The sequence below is a fragment of the Solea solea genome, chromosome 10 (assembly GCF_958295425.1).
Source record: "Solea solea chromosome 10, fSolSol10.1, whole genome shotgun sequence".
In the NCBI taxonomy this organism is placed as follows: domain Eukaryota; kingdom Metazoa; phylum Chordata; class Actinopteri; order Pleuronectiformes; family Soleidae; genus Solea; species Solea solea.
In genome coordinates this window covers 8,417,430-8,436,427 of record NC_081143.1, presented here as the reverse complement: position 1 = coordinate 8,436,427, position 18,998 = coordinate 8,417,430, and the positions used below count along the sequence as shown (strand labels likewise).

The 18,998-nt window shown below is 39.7% G+C and overlaps 1 protein-coding gene across 1 annotated transcript; it reads left to right on the top strand.

Moving 5' to 3' along the window:
• The first annotated feature begins 838 nt into the window (after nt 1–838).
• On the top strand, nt 839–17,231 carry foxk1 (forkhead box K1). Its single transcript, XM_058640299.1, has 9 exons — nt 839–1,500; nt 7,117–7,332; nt 10,856–11,051; nt 11,164–11,310; nt 12,681–12,874; nt 13,167–13,339; nt 13,427–13,684; nt 14,816–14,989; nt 16,666–17,231. Exons 1-9 carry the CDS (start codon nt 1,055–1,057, stop codon nt 16,896–16,898), a joined length of 2,037 nt encoding a protein of 678 aa, XP_058496282.1. The 5' UTR covers nt 839–1,054; the 3' UTR covers nt 16,899–17,231.
• The last annotated feature ends 1,767 nt before the right edge of the window (nt 17,232–18,998 follow it).

Genomic DNA, 18,998 nt, shown 5'->3' with positions numbered 1-18,998 from the left:
GTATGCAACACAATAATAATTTATCTCCAGATATATACATATATATATATATATATATATATATATATATATACATACATATATACATATTGTACAAGTTGTTTTCAGTGGCAGTACTTTGTATAATTTATAAATTGCCTGCATTGAATTATTTCACAGAACTTTAAATCCACAGAACATGTGGAACATAACGATGACATAAATGAGCAGTTACACACATGGATGTATATTAAGAACAAGTATCTCAAGAGAGCGACGCCGGTTTCCTGGTGTGACGTCATGAAGTGCAGTCTGTCTGTCGACCTATCGGTGTCCACATGTTGCGTTCAGGAAACAGAACCTGCTGCGCCGACATGTTGATGAAGAGACTGGTGTTCATGTGATTCTGTCTGCAGATGTTTTTGAAGCACTGGTGCCTGGCTTGTTTTTCATTTCCGCAACAAACTTTGTTTCGAAAATAAAGATCAACTGTATAGTGGAAGAATGGGTCAGGGGCATCATAATTCAAGATAATTATAAACACATTAGTTTGTGTTAAATTGTTACTTGTAAATACAAGATGAATAGTGATTAAACAGATAAACAACTGGCAGAAAAAAAAACCCATTTGCTGCTCTTCTGATATATTAAAGTTATCATTGCAGTCATTTAGGCACACATGTCAAACATATGCTGTTCATATATATTCCACTTATAGAGGCTTGATTACTTACACATATTTTAAACTCACTAATACAGCATTGCAGCTCCACTTAAACTACTTAATGTATATTTATTTTTGTTGTTTTGTTGTTGTCTAACCAAAATGTTTTGTATATCATTGAAATGGAATACGACGTGGGCCCTGAACGCAGCACCAGTCCGGTTCCTGCGGGAGCTCCGCTCCACTTCTTGCAACGATCCGGACTCCATGTTGTTCCGACAGCCACGGAGCTAACAAGTGCCCTGGCCGAAAACTCTCACGTTGCAACTCTCTGTGTGTGTATGTGTGTGTGTAAGAAGTTGTTGAGTGTGTGTGTGTGAACGTGTGAGAGTCTTGACCCTCCGAAAGAAGATGGCAGACTACCGGGAGGACACCGGGGCGAGAGCCTTGCTTGCTCTACAGTCAGCACCGTGCAGTCCCGTGCGTGTCGCGATGACCTCGCGCATATATCACCAGGGCTCGTTCGCCCTCCAGGCTCCTTCGATGATGGAAGCCCGCACGGACGGCGGTATTCTGCCCGTGCGCCTCGCTGGTACTCCTCCACAGGCCCTCGCCAGGCTAGAGGGCCGGGACTTTGAGTTTGTCATGCGCCAGAGGACGGTCACCATAGGCCGGAACTCGTCCCACGGCCCAGTGGACATCAACATGGGCCACTCGAGCTTTATTTCACGGCGACACCTGCAGGTCATTTACGACGACGAAATTGGTTTCTCCCTGCGGTGCCTGGGCAAGAATGGCGTGTTCGTTGACGGGGTGTTCCAGCGGAGAGGGGCGCCGCCACTGCCGCTACCCAGAGAGTGAGTGCAGTCAGGGAGCATAGCTGCACACAAACACACACACAGGCTAATTATGGCAACACCTTGGCTGACTACTGTTGTGGCGATGTGGCCAAAAACGTTATCTTTTAAAAACTATTTCAGTTTCAGATAATGATAATTATCGCGTTAAGTGACACAGATAAGTAAACTCTAAAAGTGTGCGTCAGACTCATGATATAAACAAACAGTCGACCTTATGGTACACATTGCTCACCCATAGCTGCTGCAGAACATCTCAAACTTAAACATACGTTTTATAAGCATTCTATTATTAATTATATGCGACAATGTGGAGCAACTCCACCAAAAGCTCTCACAAACTGTTGAGATGTTCGTGAGTGACTTCTGACTGTTGTTTACCTCACTATCACACAGTCCAAGTCATTTATTTTATTAACACTCCAGTCTAGAACCTTGTGGTCTACTCATGTAATATTCTTGTTTTTACACTTTTATAATGTTCACAAATCATATCCATATCAGGAAAATGTTTGTGTAATATTATAATGTTTTTATCTGCAATTGTAAGCTTTCAGAAAACATGTAGGGCTGACCAAACCTGCAAATAATAATGTTCTTGAAAGTCTAGTTTTAAAAAAAATGATTCACTTTTAATGATTTTCTCTGCTGTATGCAGCAAAGACACCAGAAAACATTCACATTCAAGACAGAACACTCAAACCGATTATTTGATAATCAAAATTAGAATAGTCATTGCAGCCCAAGCCCTGCACATTCACAATTGTGAATCCTGGTTGCATTAAAATGACTCTACGTAAGATATTTCACGCATTAGTCATTTTTAATGCCAGTGAACGAGCAGATCATAACAAGAATTAGATGTGCAACCTCACCCATTGCCAACAGCGGCCTGTACACTGACAGTGAATTGGAGTTGTGTTGGATTTTCTGTGAAAATGAAACAGACACTCTCCTGTATGCCTCAGTCCTCGTGGAGCTTAGCTGCATGTGTTGTGGAAGTTACTTTTTATATAGTAAATGATCTTGGTTGGGATAATCATGTCAGGAATTTGTCATGTTATCTTATGGCTATTTAGCTGGAATAGCTAAAATAACGGCGTTGTGATGTGGGCATATAGTCACTTACTTTTTATTCATTTATTTTGATTGTTTGTTCAGGTGGATACACTCACTGTTTTTATTTGTAACCTCCATACTGAAACATAATAATCTAAAGGCTATACAGAGAGTATATACAGTTTGTCACGATGCGCTGATCAAGAGCAGTTGATTTAATTTTGGGCAGTGAAGCTCCAAACCAATGGTCCCTTAGGGGCCATCCACACGGAAATGGATGTTGTGAATATGCCTACTTTTTTTTAATTGTATTGGTGTTTTGTCCACATGGAAATGACCTGAAATGGTATATTTTGAAAGCAGCTCCCAGGGTGAGAAAATCTCAAAACACCAGTGTTGCATTTTCGTGTAGATGGTGATGGTGAATACGCTACTTCAGGAAAACAGTGCTGTCATAGTCCCACCTGTCTCTTGGGCTGGCATTCACTGTCTTGTGTTTGGAGATAGTTTGACAGTGTTACCAACTACTGTCAATGGAAAGTAACTAATGTCAGCCTGAAAAGACGTTATTTATCACTAGAACATGTCATGTGTTTAGCGATTTCACACATGGGGGTCAGGGAAAAAAGTGAATGTGAAACTGAATCATAAAATAAAGGGGGAGAAAACAGACACTATTTTTACTTGAATGAACAACTCATTTTACGTTTGATGCTTTCATAACATGATAGAGCCTAGTTTCTAACATTAATAAACTTTACACACTTCCCCCTTAATGAACTTCTTTTGTCTGCTGGTGAAAGTAGTTGTAGAGTTTTTACAGCAGCAAAGTGAGCTTGATTGTGGTGAATCTGCTGGCTAACAGAGTGTTCTCGTTGTATGAACATAAACGTAAACGTTGCAGAAAGAGGTGCATTTCTTTTGTGTTGAAACTTGAAATCGGTGTGAAGCGTCCGGTGTTACATTACACTTTGAGCTTTATTGTTGTTGTACCACTAATGTTAAATATGATGCCGTTGCTAAAAGTAGGAAGTACAAAAACGTGTAGAAATTACTTTTAAAACATACACATGATACATAAACAAAACATAGCGTTTACAACACACGACGCAGACAGGAAACAAAGAAAGTGCATGCATTCACATTTAATTCATTTACTTCAGCACCTTTGCTGTACAACTGAAAGCTTTGATTGTGTGTGTGTGTGTGTGTGCACTGTTTATATATATATATATATATATATATATATATATATATATGTATATGTATATATGTGTGTGTGTGTGTGTGTGTACTGTTTATATATACACACATATATTTGTGTGAGTAAGTCGATGACAGGGTGCTGTTGGGGGAAGCAGGTCAGCAAGAGGTTGTGGCCAGGTCTTCACTGATTGGCTGTCAGGACTGTTTGGGGTGTGTGTCCGGCAGTGAATAGGAAGTGCATGCTGAAATGACATCCTTATTGCAGGGGCACATGGAGTAAACACAAGACTCTTAAAATCAAGGCCACAGCCATGTTTGCTTGTATTGTTTTGGCCCTTGTCGTTCACTTCAGGATCACAGAATTAGCCGGACCAAGTCAAATCTGGAACCCCCTTTGATTTTGAAGCAGAACAATGACTTTGATTTCAGAACAGAGGACAAAAGATGGCGATGGTGATGAAGTTTTCTCCACACTAGTGGTGCATTTGAATAGTTTGAATAACACTAGTACATTATAGTACTGATAGTGTTTGAGTGTTTGCTAAGAGCGCAAACACACTTTGATATCATACATTACATTTTTTTGAATGTTTTAATCCATATTTGTTAAATGCTTCTTTGTACAAACTGTGATTGTCATTTTTAAGTCCACAATTAGGTTCAGAACCACAATTAAGCTTTTACTCAGTCAGGACCAAAATGAAATCTTGAATGTCTGATATTGTTTGTTGTTATTATTGCTAAAGACTGATTTGAAATGAATCTTTGTGAATGAATGTTTTTATATAACAATTGCATGTCTGTCCAACATAATCTCCTGTGTAATACACAACGCTAACTGCATGACTTCCAGTCATCTCCTTTTCTACTGTAATGCACATACGAAAGTGCAACCACATTTGTTTATTACCATGTGACAGCCAGACAAGTGAGAAAGGCAATATTCAGTATTACTTGTTAGCCAGTGTGATGTCTTTTGCTTTTGCATGTTATTTCTTTGCGACATCAACAAACTATGTCTTATTATTGTTTTACTTGAGAGATCACTAGTAGTAGAAATGACGTACTGTAGTGTGTGTGGGGTTTAAGTTCTAAACTATGTGGTGATGATGCTCTATTACATTTTAAATCTGTTTCACATTGAATATTGAACTGAGGCTTGAATGGAAAACATATATAAAATGAGAATAACTGGCTGTATTGCGACAATTTAGCTTTTAATCACTTTGAATTGAATAGGTCAAAAGTGTAAAACATGCAAATCAATCCCTCATGCAAACCCAATAGAGACACATTTGTCTAATAGTTTTCTGCTTTGAATCTTTGTGGTGTGGACTGTTCTACTGTGATTCTTCTGGAACTGCCACTTTCATTTGCATGGTTACTCAAGCTCTGTAAATTAATCTGGAACCTCGAGTGAGAAGCAGTTTTCAGATCTGGATTGGATTGAGGCCTGGACTCTTGACTTGGCTGCTCGAAGACATTAACATTGTTATTTGTAAGATTTTCTTGTGTGGACCTTTATTTTTGTTCACGGTCATTAGCTTGTCATAAAAATGAATTTCCATCCAGGTCCTAGTTGTTCTGCAGACTGCAGCAGACTTTGTTATTGTATATTTTCGCTGCTTTCACAAGCCATAAATTGGCCTGCAGCAGTGACACAGCCACACAGTTTATGATGTGCAGTATTCTGTTTGTTGAAAAGAGACTTAATTTAATCTGGTCAGTCACTGAACCATCTTCCGCTCTGTCCCAGAATCTCTCTTGTTCCTTCCAGTAAACACTGATGGAAATGTCATGTGATTTCTTTTAATAGCAGCTTTCTCTTTGCTGCCCTGCATACAGCTGGAGCTGATGAAGCTCTTGTTTGCACAGTCTCTTCCATCTGAGTTGAGGAACCCTGCAGCTCTTGCAGAGTTGCTGCAGCCTCTTTGCTACCTGACTGAGGGCTGTTGGTTGTTGAGGACGGCCTGTTTAAGGCAGAGACAGCTGCGAGCAGTCTGTCCATGGATCCGTGATTGGATTGGCAGCTGCAGTTTTCTCAAGACACACCAACTGAAACACACAGAACATTTCATGCCTGTGTCTTTTTTTTTCTTGTCTCTAACTGCTTACAGGACATTTGTCATCTCTTTTATAATTTGTTGAAAGTTGAAGAAGTTGAAATCCATGTCACTGGGCTTGAGTCTTGTTCACTATATCCTCGATTCAATTAGATTTTTTTTGATTTTGAGGTCACAATTAGATTGAATTCTTGATCTTTTTCTCTCTCTCTTTAGCGCAGATGGGTCCTGTGCTTTTGTCGACTTCGCGAACCGTGTCGGCAAAACTAAAAATATTTCCACTCCGGCGATTTCAGACAAGCGGGAGGGGGTTTGTTGTTGGTCAATGTGTCGCCTCCAAATCAGCAGGAGGTAACGTGCAGTCGTGCTACAATGGCTACAACCACAAGACTGTCTCCCACCCCTCTGGCATGCCAGCAGGAAGTCAAACCTGGGGCGTGGTTCGATTACTTTTGATGGTCGAGACCGTGAACCGTGACGTTGTTTCAATTAATAGTCATGGGACGATATAAACATTTCCCATCATGATTATCCTGACCAAAATAATTGTGATTTGCGATATTGGTGTGAATATCATTTATTTTTTTATTCCTAAACTTAAACAGGGCCTTCTGTCTGCACCTACGATGGTCGGAAACATTGCAGATAGGATACATATATTTTGGTGAAAAATAATCAATTTTATAATATCATAATAAGTCATGAGGAAAGATGCAGTTCCCCCCCCCCCATGTGGCACATTAATAAATACTGTACTGTACTATATGTTGCTGAGTTATACAGGATTTTTAAATCACTCAAATGAAATATTAATGCTTTTCTAATTCTAGATTATCACCATACTAGAAATTCACCACGATTAACTTTTTAGCTTTTTATCACGATGAGCGGTAATATTACATATTGTCCCATCACTAACAACAAGATCGTCCGTTTAGCAGCTGTTCTCTAGGTTTTTGATTATTTCACATGATCATTCACAGTATTCACAGTTAAGAACATTAGGAGCAAATTCTTCTCATTAAGATTTATTAGTTTAGTTTTCAAGATGTGTGTACTAAAATATCTGAAAATGGATTCATCTGCAATTCCAAATGTTTATAATCATCTCTCTTTTGGACGCTCATGTGATTTGATTAAAAAGCCCCAGAGCAGCCACCACATAGTATTTGAATGCTCAGCCGTCAGTCACTGTATAAGATTAAAATGTACTGATTAAACTTTGCTTCCATTTTCCGTCTTCTGATGGTTCCGCCATCTGTACCTCTTGCTGTCCTGCTCTCTCCAGGTGTGTGTTTCGTTTTCCCAGTACGGTCATCAAAATCCAGTTCATGTCACTCCTGGACATTGAGGACCACAGAGAGAAAGAGCAGCCTTCTCCTCCCCGGCGTCCGCTTCTGCCCCACATTTCTCCTCTTAAAATCAGCATTCCCACCATGCAGCAGCATGAAGAGCACATCCGGGCGTTTGGCTCTCCGCTGCCCTCGCCCACAGGCACCATCAGGTAACCAACTACACCAACGACAGCATCAAACGTTCTGTTACGGTTTGCTTATGGTTGTTTTAATGGAGGCGTGAGAGGTGTGAATTAGAATCACAGGGTTTCTGCTGGTCCGTTTCTTCAAATGTGTTGCACACGATGGCTAAACAACTATAATTACATGAAAGCAGTGATAGAAAAGTTTTCTGAGCTCAAGGAAATTATTATTTTTACATTAGTTTAAAAAAAAAAAAAAATTACTGTATTAACAAGAATCATTGTAGAGGAGCTCAAATTAATTTAGTCCAGTTTCTGTGGACACAGACACACTTCTACACATTAGAGGTCGCTGAAATCAGGCTAGCCGATGGCTGTTGAATGATGCCAATTTTTTTGGCCCATATATTGAGCCAATTTTCAGTTTTCCCCCCTCCATCTGATTACATAGAACTGTTAACTGATAACAAATATGACAAACATTGCTGAAGTTCAGTAACCAGCTTTTGAACAACAGTGTCTACATTTGCAGTTTTAACAACATGAAAGGTCATTAAAAAAAGTATATCAAAATCTGGATGAATGAACATTTCAGTGACATAGCATTTATCAGGTTTCTGAGAATAAAAATGCCTATTTTGTAACATTTGCTGATTAATAGATAGAAAATATAAAAATATATAAAATTTAAATAATCAATTAATCTATTGACCTCTACGACACCAGTAGTAAAACTTTTTCTTACACCTACATCTGTGTCATAATAAGTTAAATCTTATGTTTTGCCCGTAGATCTTGAATTGCATTCATACAGTTTTTTTAAAATTGACTTGGAAAGTCTATAATTTAACAGGCTTTTGTAACTTGTAGATCATCCATTCATCTTCAACTGCTTTATCCTTTTTGTGGGGGGGGGGGGGGACTGCACTGCACTGCACTGCACTGCACTGCACTGCCACTGTCTCTGGGCTAATCTCAGCTGACATAGGGCGATAGGTGGGGAACACCCTGGACAGTTTGCCAGTCTATCACAGGGCCACACATAGAGACAAACAACCATTCACTCTCACATCTACAGTCAATTTAGAGTGTCCAATTTACCTAATCCCCATATTGCATGTTTTTGGACTGTGGGAGGAAGCCAGACAACACGGAGAAAACCCACGCACACACGGGCGAAACATGCAAACTCCATGCAGAAAGGCCCTTGTTCCAACCGGGGCTCGAACCTGGGTCTTCTTGCTGCAAAGGCAAGAGTCTATTAACATTTAATTATGGTTAGCAAATGCAAAAAGGATTCCCTCACCTGCCTTCTCAAATTTGAGGATTTGTTGTTCTGTTTGATGGTAAAACGGTAACTTAATGACAAAATGATGTGGAAAATCAAAATGTGTAACTTCAAATATCCTTAGAAAACAAAATTTTGTGACTGTGCTGTGTCTTTGCATTTGGTATCATATTACATCGCACTATTTACCTTCTCGCCGTATGTTGGTTCTGTGCATGTTTATTCTGTTTAAGTTGTCATCTCTTGTTTGAATATGTGCTGCTCAGTTTCCGTCGTTTTTAAAGAGCTACTTTCTTTTTATCCCCGCCCCCGTCGCCACATTTAGTATGAGCTCACGTGACGCTCTCAGTCCTGGTGGAAGGTGCGTTCATCAGTGTTTCTGTTGAGATAGAAATCTGCTCTCTAAACAGCTGTGATGGCACATGTTTGAAAAATCACTGCTCTATAAATGTACTGTACACAGCCGTGTGGCACTGGTGAGCATGGTGGTGCTGATTGCTCCCTCTGGTGGTCTGTGCTTGCACTTCACCTCATACATTCCCACCAGTGTCGGCGGGTGTGTGTGCGCCTGCCTTATATGGAATGGCTGCAGCTTTGAGGCATGTGATTGGCTGTCGGGCAGATTGTTTTGCCTGCAGGCCGTTCTTCCGTCCATTCGTGGTTTCCTTTTCAGAGCCCCCTACTCCTCCCACACAGGCCTCAGCTCCTGTTCTCTCACACGTGGATGAGCGTGCACGCACACACACACACACACACACACACACACACACAGAGACTAAAGACGGTTGCTCATATATCCTGCTTACAATACATACACTTGAAGAGTGTTGTGCAAAAACATGTGCTGTCTTTTCAGTGTGCCGTCACTTTTCCTGTTTGGCAACTTGTAAGAACTACATATAATAACATCCCCCCCCCCCCCCCCCCGTCAGCCGTTTGTAGTGCTTGAAATGGTTGTCGTACGGGGAAAGAAAAAAACCACAACTTGTTTCTACATGGAGGCACACGCACGCACGCACGCACGCACGCACGCACGCACGCACGCACACACACACGCACACACACACACACACACACACACACACACACACATCTCTCTAAGTGCACGTGTGCCATCACAGATACAGTTGTGTTTTTATACCAAAGAAGTTCCATGTTTGCCTTCATTCATTTTGCAACACTGACCTTACTGGGCCATTTCACAAACAGCCTGAAGCTCAGTTTCCTGAGCCAAAGAATACAAACATATTCTCTCTCTCTCTCTCTCTTTCTCTCTTTCTCTCTCTCTTTCTCTCTCTCTGTATCCGTGGCTCTCTGTTGCCAAAGGCAAATCAAAGCGCACTGACTCTCCCAGAAACTGGTGTTTACTTTACTAACAGAAGCAGGTGTATGTTGTATAATAAGTTACTGGTGTTTTCCTGTGTTCTTTCTCGCAACAGATAAAACCCAGTTAATAATTGACACACTTTTGAGTATTTTTCTCGTTGTTGTGTATCTTGTGATTTGCTTTGTGTGTTTAAAACACAGTGGTAATGTGATGTAATAATTTTTCCAATCATGGATCTTTCTCTCCCGTGTGTCTTTTAGAGGTTAGTATTAAAAATATAATTAATACATTTTATATAATACTGAAATAAAGACAAATGAAGTCACAACTGACAAAAATACATATGGATTTAAATTATTTTGGTATTCTTTTAAGTCCTATTGATATTTCATGAAAATGATGAATGTTTAACTTCTTCTCCTGTGCTAGTTGTAGACTTTGATGTGTCTCAAGTAAATAAACAATAAACTACACTTCAGGCCTCACTTCACAAGTCCTGTTTGTTTGTTTGTTTGTATGTTTGTTTTGGAATAATTGTAATTGTAGTAATTAGTTGACTCTAATAGGAAAGTGTTATAAGGTATTATCTTGTCCTATAAGTCAGCTGAAATTCAACAGGAATTTAATCAACTCATCATGTGTTGTCAAAGTAAACCTTCTCTGGACCATGTGCATGTTCCTAGAATGAGCTGAGCACATAAATTCAGAGATTATACTTGTCTATAGACCTTGTTAGACCTGTTGGCCAAGGAGCTAAAACTACTTTATCTTGTGTTTCAGTTATAACTGAGCTGCTGCTACTAGTTGTTGTTGTTATTATGAAGCTGTGAACTTTTGGAGCACTGAAGATTTAACCCACCATCTTGTTGTCTTTGTTATTTTGACTCTGGTACCTAAAACCATCTCATTAACTCAGACTCTTGCTGTTTTCACAGTGTCCCTAACTCCTGTCCAGCCAGTCCACGCGGGGCAGGGTCATCAGGGTATCGCTATGGACGCAACGTGACCCCTGACCTCCAGTTAGCTGCTGAATTTGCTGCCAAGGCCGTTTCTGAGAGACGAAGCATTGTCGAGCAGAGAGGTGGGGGGAGTGAGCAGCGGGCGGAATCTGCTGGTGGAGACAGTCCCAAGGTGCGAACACTCGGTCATAACATGAAACTGCTGCATCATATTCAGCTTTTTAGTGCAGGATGTGCTTGAGGTTGTGTGGTTTTTATTAATGCTTGTGTCTTGTTTGTTCCAGGATGAGTCCAAGCCGCCGTACTCCTATGCACAGCTCATCGTCCAGGCCATCTCTTCTGCCCCAGACAAACAGCTGACTCTTAGTGGCATTTATGCCCACATCACTAAACACTACCCCTACTATCGCACTGCAGACAAGGGCTGGCAGGTAAGCACTTCCTGTCTTAAATACTGTTTAGTTAATGGCTTTACACATGTTGATGTCATTTGTTTTTTATGTGGGATCCGTGCTTGGATGAGAGAATATATGATTTATAATTAACACATTTATTAAACCTGGCGTAAGAAACAAATATTTAATGTTACTAAAATTCTTATTTATTATTTATTTGGCAAATAAATTAAATTCACCTTTTTATTCTCAAATTTGAGTCGGCTCACTGCGCTTCTTCTCTGAGAAGTCAGAAAAGAATTAAGCATAAACATTCAACCACTAAAACTAATATTTCTGTTCAGGAATGTAAGTAACAGCAAATTTGAAAATTCATGGATACAATAATATTTTTTTCTTTTTACTTTGCTCCCTAATCATTAGTTACAAATATACACAATAAAATGCACAAACAAAAAGACAACACACTGGATAACTGCTTGTACTTACTCATATTTAGTAGTAGCATATACATTTAGTTGTGCCTTTGCTATGTGCTTTACGGTAGACACTTGCAGCTATACCTGTGTAATAGTCGAGTGTGTGTGCGTGTGTGTGTATGCACATGTACTTGTCTGTTCTGGAGCTCATTAAATTCAGTCAGAGTTCTATAAACCTCCACGGTCATTTCACAAAGGCAGAGACGGTAAAGTAGATGATGTCATTAAAAGGTAGCCAAAATGAAATAGTTTGTTACCTTGACTATGAATATGGATTTGGATTTAAAGGGTGTTGGAAATATTTTGCTTTAGTACACAATAACATCCTGCGATGGACTGGCGAACTGTCCAGGGTGTACCCCGCCTATCGCCCGATGTAGCTGGGATTGGCACAGCACCCCCGCGACCCTCTGATGGAGGATAAAGCGGTAGATGATGATGACTGACTGACTGACACCATAACATTAGTTTCATTGTTTTTAGATATTTTAATGCAACAATGTTATGCCTTTCCACTCATTCCAGAACTTATACACAAATACACAACACACAAATACAAATGAATACAAATAAACATACAAAAATACAAATAAATCATCATTATAAGAGTAACTATTAGACTATGTTATAATAATCATACAGATTACTGATATAATCTTGAATACTGCCTTTAGTCACAAGAGTAGAGTTGTAGAGTCTTATCCTCTTATTCAGTGACCTATTTAATGAGAGGAATTTCTCAGTATACAGACAAAAATAATGTAACTCAATACATCCTAATTATGTAATTAATATGTGTTACAGTAAAGAACATGTTCTCTCTTATGGATTAAAACTTAATTTTAGTTGTCTTGTCTTTATTAAATTTGTCAAGATCTGATCTGATCTTGTTGTTTCAGTGACAAAATGCTTCTTATTTCCCTGCAGAATTCAATCAGACACAACTTGTCCCTCAACCGCTACTTCCTGAAAGTGGCCCGCTCTCAGGATGAACCTGGGAAAGGGAGTTTTTGGCGAGTGGATTCTGCCTCTGAGAGCAAGTTAGTGGAGCAGGCCTTCAGGAAAAGACGGCAAAGGGGAGTTGCTTGCTTTAGGACGCCATTCGGACCTCTCTCTTCTAGGTAAGTGGAATGCACTTACACCTGGGTGTTTGAGCGTACACACACACACACACACACACACACATGAGACTGTCAAACACGTGCTGTGTCTTGTAGGTTCTGACTAGGTTAACTCTCCCTCCTTTTTCTCTGCTTCTGCTCCTCGCTTATCATTTGATTGGATAGAACAAAGTAAGTCTCATTTCTAGGTGAATAACATTCAGCAGGAAGGTTCTAGCAGTGAAGCAGCTCTGTATGTTTCTGTTATTTTTTGTATTTTGACGTCTCCCTTTCTGTTCAATGTCATTTTCAGAAGTGCCCCTGCATCCCCGACGCACCAGGGGCTTCTTTCTCCTCCATCCAGTGGGCTCCAGACTCCTGAATGTATGAGCAGGGAGGGCTCTCCTATCCCCCACGACCACCACGAACAGCTGGCAAACAAACTGGCATCTGTACCAGAGTATAGGTACTCTCAGAGTGCCCCAGGTCAGCATGCTCACAAGTGTGCATCAGTGCAGTCAGAATGCATCTTCCACACGTCATATTAAACAGGTTTGGTCGATCTCTTCACAGGTTCACCCGTCAGTGCTCAGCATGTCATCATGGCTGCACCCCCTCACCCATCGATCCTGCCCTCAGGACCGGGAAAAACACTTGCTTTGGTTCCAGGTGGCATCAGCCAACTCCAGCCCATCCACTTGCTCCAGAACCCCTCTCAGCCTGCACTCACCATGATGCGGGTGGTTACCAGTGTCCCTCCACTTTCCAACCCTCCAAATGGTTACAGCACCCTTTCTGTTGGAGGAGCAGAAAGCAACAGTGAGCCCCGAGGTGTGTGAATCTCTTCCATCTTTGAAGTGACAATGACTCCATTTACACATGTTTTCTGTCGTGCTGTCAATAGATGAAAAAAAAAAATTAACTCGTTAATCTCACAATTTGAAATTCGTCAATCTAGATTAATCGCGATTAAAAGTTTGCTTTTCTTCTATTGACTAAATGAATGAGAGATCAGACAGGATGCATTTCAGACACCATTTAATTGTATGTTTCTTTTTAAACACAGAACCACACATAGAACTATGTGATTTCTATGTGAGACTCGGGTATATCAAGTGCCAAGCAGGTCATCTTAAAATTAAGGCTCAACATGGATGACTGCAACAAGAACATGTGTTAGCATCACAACAAAAAAATCCACCTGAGAATGTCCTGAGAAACTCAGACATTCACATTTGTCATAATAAAGTGTATGAGAGAGACAGATAGAGAACCAGTTTCAGGGCAGGAGACGCTCGGTTGTGTCACCATGTCTCTTACTGCGTGTTTCCCTGATTTCGCTCATTTGCATCTTTTCTTGGCTAACGTGTTACTTTATGGTTCAAAGTAGGGCTGCAACTTCTTTTTAATAATACAAGATTTCAGTTTTTTTTAGCTTCTTAAATGTGAATATATATATACAGTATGTATATGTATATATGTGTGTATATATGTATATGTATGCATATATATGTATATGTATGTATGTATGTATGTATATGTATGTGTATGTATATGTATATATGTATGTGTGTATATATATACACACACATATATATGCATATATATACATACATATTGCTCCATTTGACAAAGAAATTGTTAAACTGTAAAGTTTTGGTTTGTGGATAAAACAAGAATCAATCAATGTACACCCCATAGAGACAGCCAGTTTGAGATTAAACGCATGCTTCATTTCTAATTAGTTCTGAATGGATCACCTTTTGTTTCCGGAAACTAACAGATTTGATTCGAATTTAGTTGAATACTGAAGAAATGTTTCTCTTCAACAATATTTGGTGTATATTAATTTTGCATTGGCTGTGAGACTGGATTTTCATGCATTGTGTGCAGTTAATGTAACAACATCCATTATTTCTCTTGTTGATTTTAATGAATTGTATTTATTTTCTTTAATCTCAGAAGCCCAGCTGAACAGAGAGGGAGTGATCCAGACTGTGGACAGTGCGGTCCAGGGCGCAGACGGACGGAACCTGGCTCCAGGTTTACATCAACTTCCTGTTCGGCCCATCACTCAAAATGGCAAACACACCACTGCTGCTGTTGCCACAGCAACCAGCCTTGCTAATGCATCTGGTAAGTTTTTTTTAATGTGTTTAGCAGCAATAATGGCTGCTAAACACAATGACCCCCGGCAGTGATGAGTATAGATTGTTTATGCTTGTTAAATGTGGATGAAATAATAGACTACAGGTGTGTTTTAGTCTGCGTTAAACGGATTATTTACTTCAAGCTTTTTATGGTACTTGCCAGTTTATTTGGTATAATACAGTCTGAAATAACAGCCCTGCTAATAATCCTCCCGTCATTTTCCCTGTTTTTGTATGTAGTATTCTGTCTTTATTAAATCATACAAATTTGTTCTATTACTGAGGTAAAAGGGGAAGACAAAATAATGTTGTGTCAGAAATGCTGTACAGTTGAACAGCAGAAGAAGCTACTGACCAGATGAACGACCATTTCAACTTGTTTTTCACAGTTTTTTTTGTGCGTGTTATTGATCAATAACCATCTTTCACCATAAAGTCTTCACGTTATCTGAGCGAGTGTAGGGCTGTTATGACGCTTTTCCACTACCCAGTCCCGGCACGACACTTCTTTCCATTAGTGATAGTACCTGGTGCTTTTTTTAGTAGCTGCTCTGGTGAGGTTCCAAGCGAGCTAAGCCGATACTAAAACCAGACGTTTACAGACTGCCGGCCACTGATTGGTCAGAGAGTGTTGTTACTGGAAGAGTCATGAGCACGACGTTTGACACAAGAATCCATCCGAACATTGCTGAACTGTAGATGAGTTAAAAAGACTTAAAAGTCCTGAAAACATGCGTTAATCTCCAACATTTAGCAATGAAATGTCAAAAATCTCAACATTTAACAGAGGAGTCTGGTATATTTAGCGAAACTAGGAAGGAAGTTCAAACTCGAATACTTAACACTATTCAAGTTCAGAATGTACATCTGAGAAGTGTAATCTTCTGTAATTACTGATGGTTATTGCAAAATAAGTGAGTTTATGTTGTTGTCAAACTGTACTGATTTGCTCTGCATGTGTCAAAGTGCAGCGACTTCCTGTTTCCACTAATGTTTTACGACCGTTGTGGAATTAATACTAAAACTAAACGTAACATATTTTATTTTATAAGAATAACTGCTGTAAACTGTTTCATTGCCAACTTTATGGCAAAAGTTATATACAGGAAGTAGTAAAAAGAAAAGAAAAGAAAAAGCTAAAGTCAGTGGCTCTTATTTTGAAGGCCAGGGTGAAAGGAAGTGATATAAGAAGTAATAATAACTTCTAAAATGAAGGAGTCTAAAAACATGTATTTGTTTTATAAGAATGATTGAAGTAAATGAACTAAAAACTGCATAATTGCGATACATTATATTATTGCAAGAAGTAAAAAAAATATGTTTAAACGTTGTTTTATAGATTGCCTTCTGTCTGCACTGGTCACAAACATCGCAGATAGGATACATATATGGCACATTAAAATCCACACTAAAATACACTTTAACTCACTAGCATACAGTCCTTTTGATTTATTTTTTTTAAAGTGAAATATTCAAGTTTTTCTTCATTCATCACCATTAAATGATTTTAAGTGCTTTTAATCACAGTGAGTGACAATAACACATATTGTCCCATCACTAATTACAGGACTTGACTTTTAGTTTGGTGGAGCTAGCAGACCGGATATTTTCTCCAGCCCACTATTGACATGTTCTTTTCCTTTGTCGTGGTTTCCCTCCCAGGCTTGAACAGTGCTCTCCAGATCTTGGCGGCTCAGGCCTCCAGCTCCCCGCCCGTGCTCGTGAACAGACAGCCCAGTGCAGAAATGTTGGCCGAGCACCCGGGTGCACCCCAGGCCAAGCGGCCAAGGATGGAGGATGATTGTGAAAGTGAATCCGCTCAGCAACAAGTCACATCTGCCCAGCAGCCTGTCATTGTCGCCTTTACATCACAAAGCCATGACCCCAGGAAGTAAAAAAAACAAACAAAAAAAAAAACCCCATGCCTCGTCATTAGGTACCCAACGGACAGCCTCCCGTAACTGTTCTCCCCTTTTATACTCATTCAACATGACTGCGGCCGACACGGCCAAACAAATGTACAAGCAGCCTCTTTTCACAGAAGGGAATGAAATTGTAAGGTCAACAATAGATGAAAACTTTTACATACATTCTGAATTTAAATGCAGGTAAATCTTTCAGGGCTTTTTCTGCTTCAGTCTTTCTTTTTTAAATGTAATCGTTCACTGACAGGTTAAGGACGCGGAGCTTATGAGAGCATTATGCATAATAAAATCATTTCAGCACTACTTTTGCTTACGTGAATGTTGGGGATGATCGTCAGCTACAGCTTCTCTGCGTCTTCTCGACGGATGACGCTCATCGTTTGATATCATTCTTAGGCCAAAGAACCTATCCTCTCCTACATGTCTGATTTAGAGTCGCTATCGGATTCAATGTCAGGGAATGTGATCAGAGATTTCAGTGGCCTGTATTCACAGAAGAAACTGTGACGTATTGTGGATTTAAACCCCTCCCCCCCAAAAAATCAGCAGACCAAGCTAATGGAGCTTGGGGGACTATGACTGTACTCCTCAAAAGGCAATCTTTGATAAGTAGAGATGCGGTCAGACACTCTTCGCCCAAGGCTAATGACCTTTTCTGGCCGTTTTAAAGAAAAGAGGGAAACAAAGTCCTGGATCGGCTCTTAAATTGAATGGGTCAAGCCTCCGAAAACACAGTTGTTTTTGAGATGTCCTGCAAACAGACAGAAAAACAAACCAGCCGAGTTGGCAGAGGAAATCAGGCTGTATTAGATGTGATGTGTATACATTTTAAGGCTGAGACCAGAGTGTGAGGCGTCTTCTGTGTCAAGTATTAAGAGGGAGGATGGAAGGAAATCCACAAATAACAAAAAGCAGGACTGTTGCTGTGTGACGCTCCTCACATTCAGGATGAAGTGGGTAATTAGGCACTGGAGCTAAAACAAGAAAGGGCAAAAAAAAAAAAGACAGAGGCAACTCTTTGGAGTTAAACTAATGTAGACGAACTGATTGTTTTATTTTTCTTGTTTCTTTAGTGGTGTGAGGATGAATGAAACAGCCTGTGCATACAGTTTTGTCTTGGCACAGCAGAGCATTATTGTGAATCCTTAAAGCCTTAAATATTTCTACTTTTATTTTCTTTTCTTTTTGTCATTTTAATTTAACCTTTAAGCTTGACTTTTTTTTTTTTTTTTAGTTTTAACACAGCGCTTCTTTAACAGTACACGATCAGCAACACTACAACGGGGACAATTACATTTCATTCGTCGACTTGTGTCTGTTTTATCAAGGGGATGGGCGGGACCAACGCATGACAACACCAATCTCAACTGCTTTCTTGTCTATTTTCTTTCTTTCTTTCTATATGGTACATTTGACATCCTCTCTACTTTTGTTTTCCCCTCCCCTTCTACCTCTCCTTGTCCTTTTATATCTGCCGTTTCTTCATTGGCACCAAGCTGGTGGCAATTCCTGTCACAGCTGTCGCCCGAATTAGATAATTCAGCACTTTCTTCCCGCTCTCAATCCTCTCCTTCTCACTCTGCCTTTAGCTTTTTCCGAATGTCCTCAAAGAGGCCTCACTGCCTTGCTGTTAATCAGGCAAAAAACAAAAAAAAGAGAGAAAAGGAAGGAAAAAAAATAAAAAAGTTGGTGATTTGTTTTTTGTTGCACATAAGAAATGAAAAGAAAGAAAAGGATGATGCGTGATGATTGTATGCTGCTCTATCTGCTAAATGAAAACGCTATTTAGAAGGTATTTTCTCATTTTTGGAAAAAAAATAAATATTTTGCTATATGTAAAAACAGCTGTCATCAATAAGTAAACATTCTGGAAATAGAGAGAAGTGTATGTATTTTTAAATGTTCCCTTTTTTTGTGATTTGTTAAATTGTGTAGCACAAATTAAAATTCCTTATTGACGTAAATATTCCTTATTCTCTTGATTACGTTCGACGTGATAAAAAAAAAAAGCAGTCCTGTGGGCCACATGGGTGGTGCAGTGGTTAGTACTCTTGTCTGTGCAGCAAGAAG

What these genes read in the sequence shown, in the direction of transcription:
- foxk1 (XM_058640299.1), top strand. Translation starts at nt 1,055, where the DNA reads ATGGCAGACTACCGGGAGGACACCGGGGCGAGAGCCTTGCTTGCTCTA. An exon ending in CCACTGCCGCTACCCAGAGA is followed by an intron (nt 1,501 to 7,116) that starts GTGAGTGCAGTC and finishes TGCTCTCTCCAG; the next exon opens with GTGTGTGTTTCGTTTTCCCA. An exon ending in CAGCCTTGCTAATGCATCTG is followed by an intron (nt 14,990 to 16,665) that starts GTAAGTTTTTTT and finishes TTTCCCTCCCAG; the next exon opens with GCTTGAACAGTGCTCTCCAG.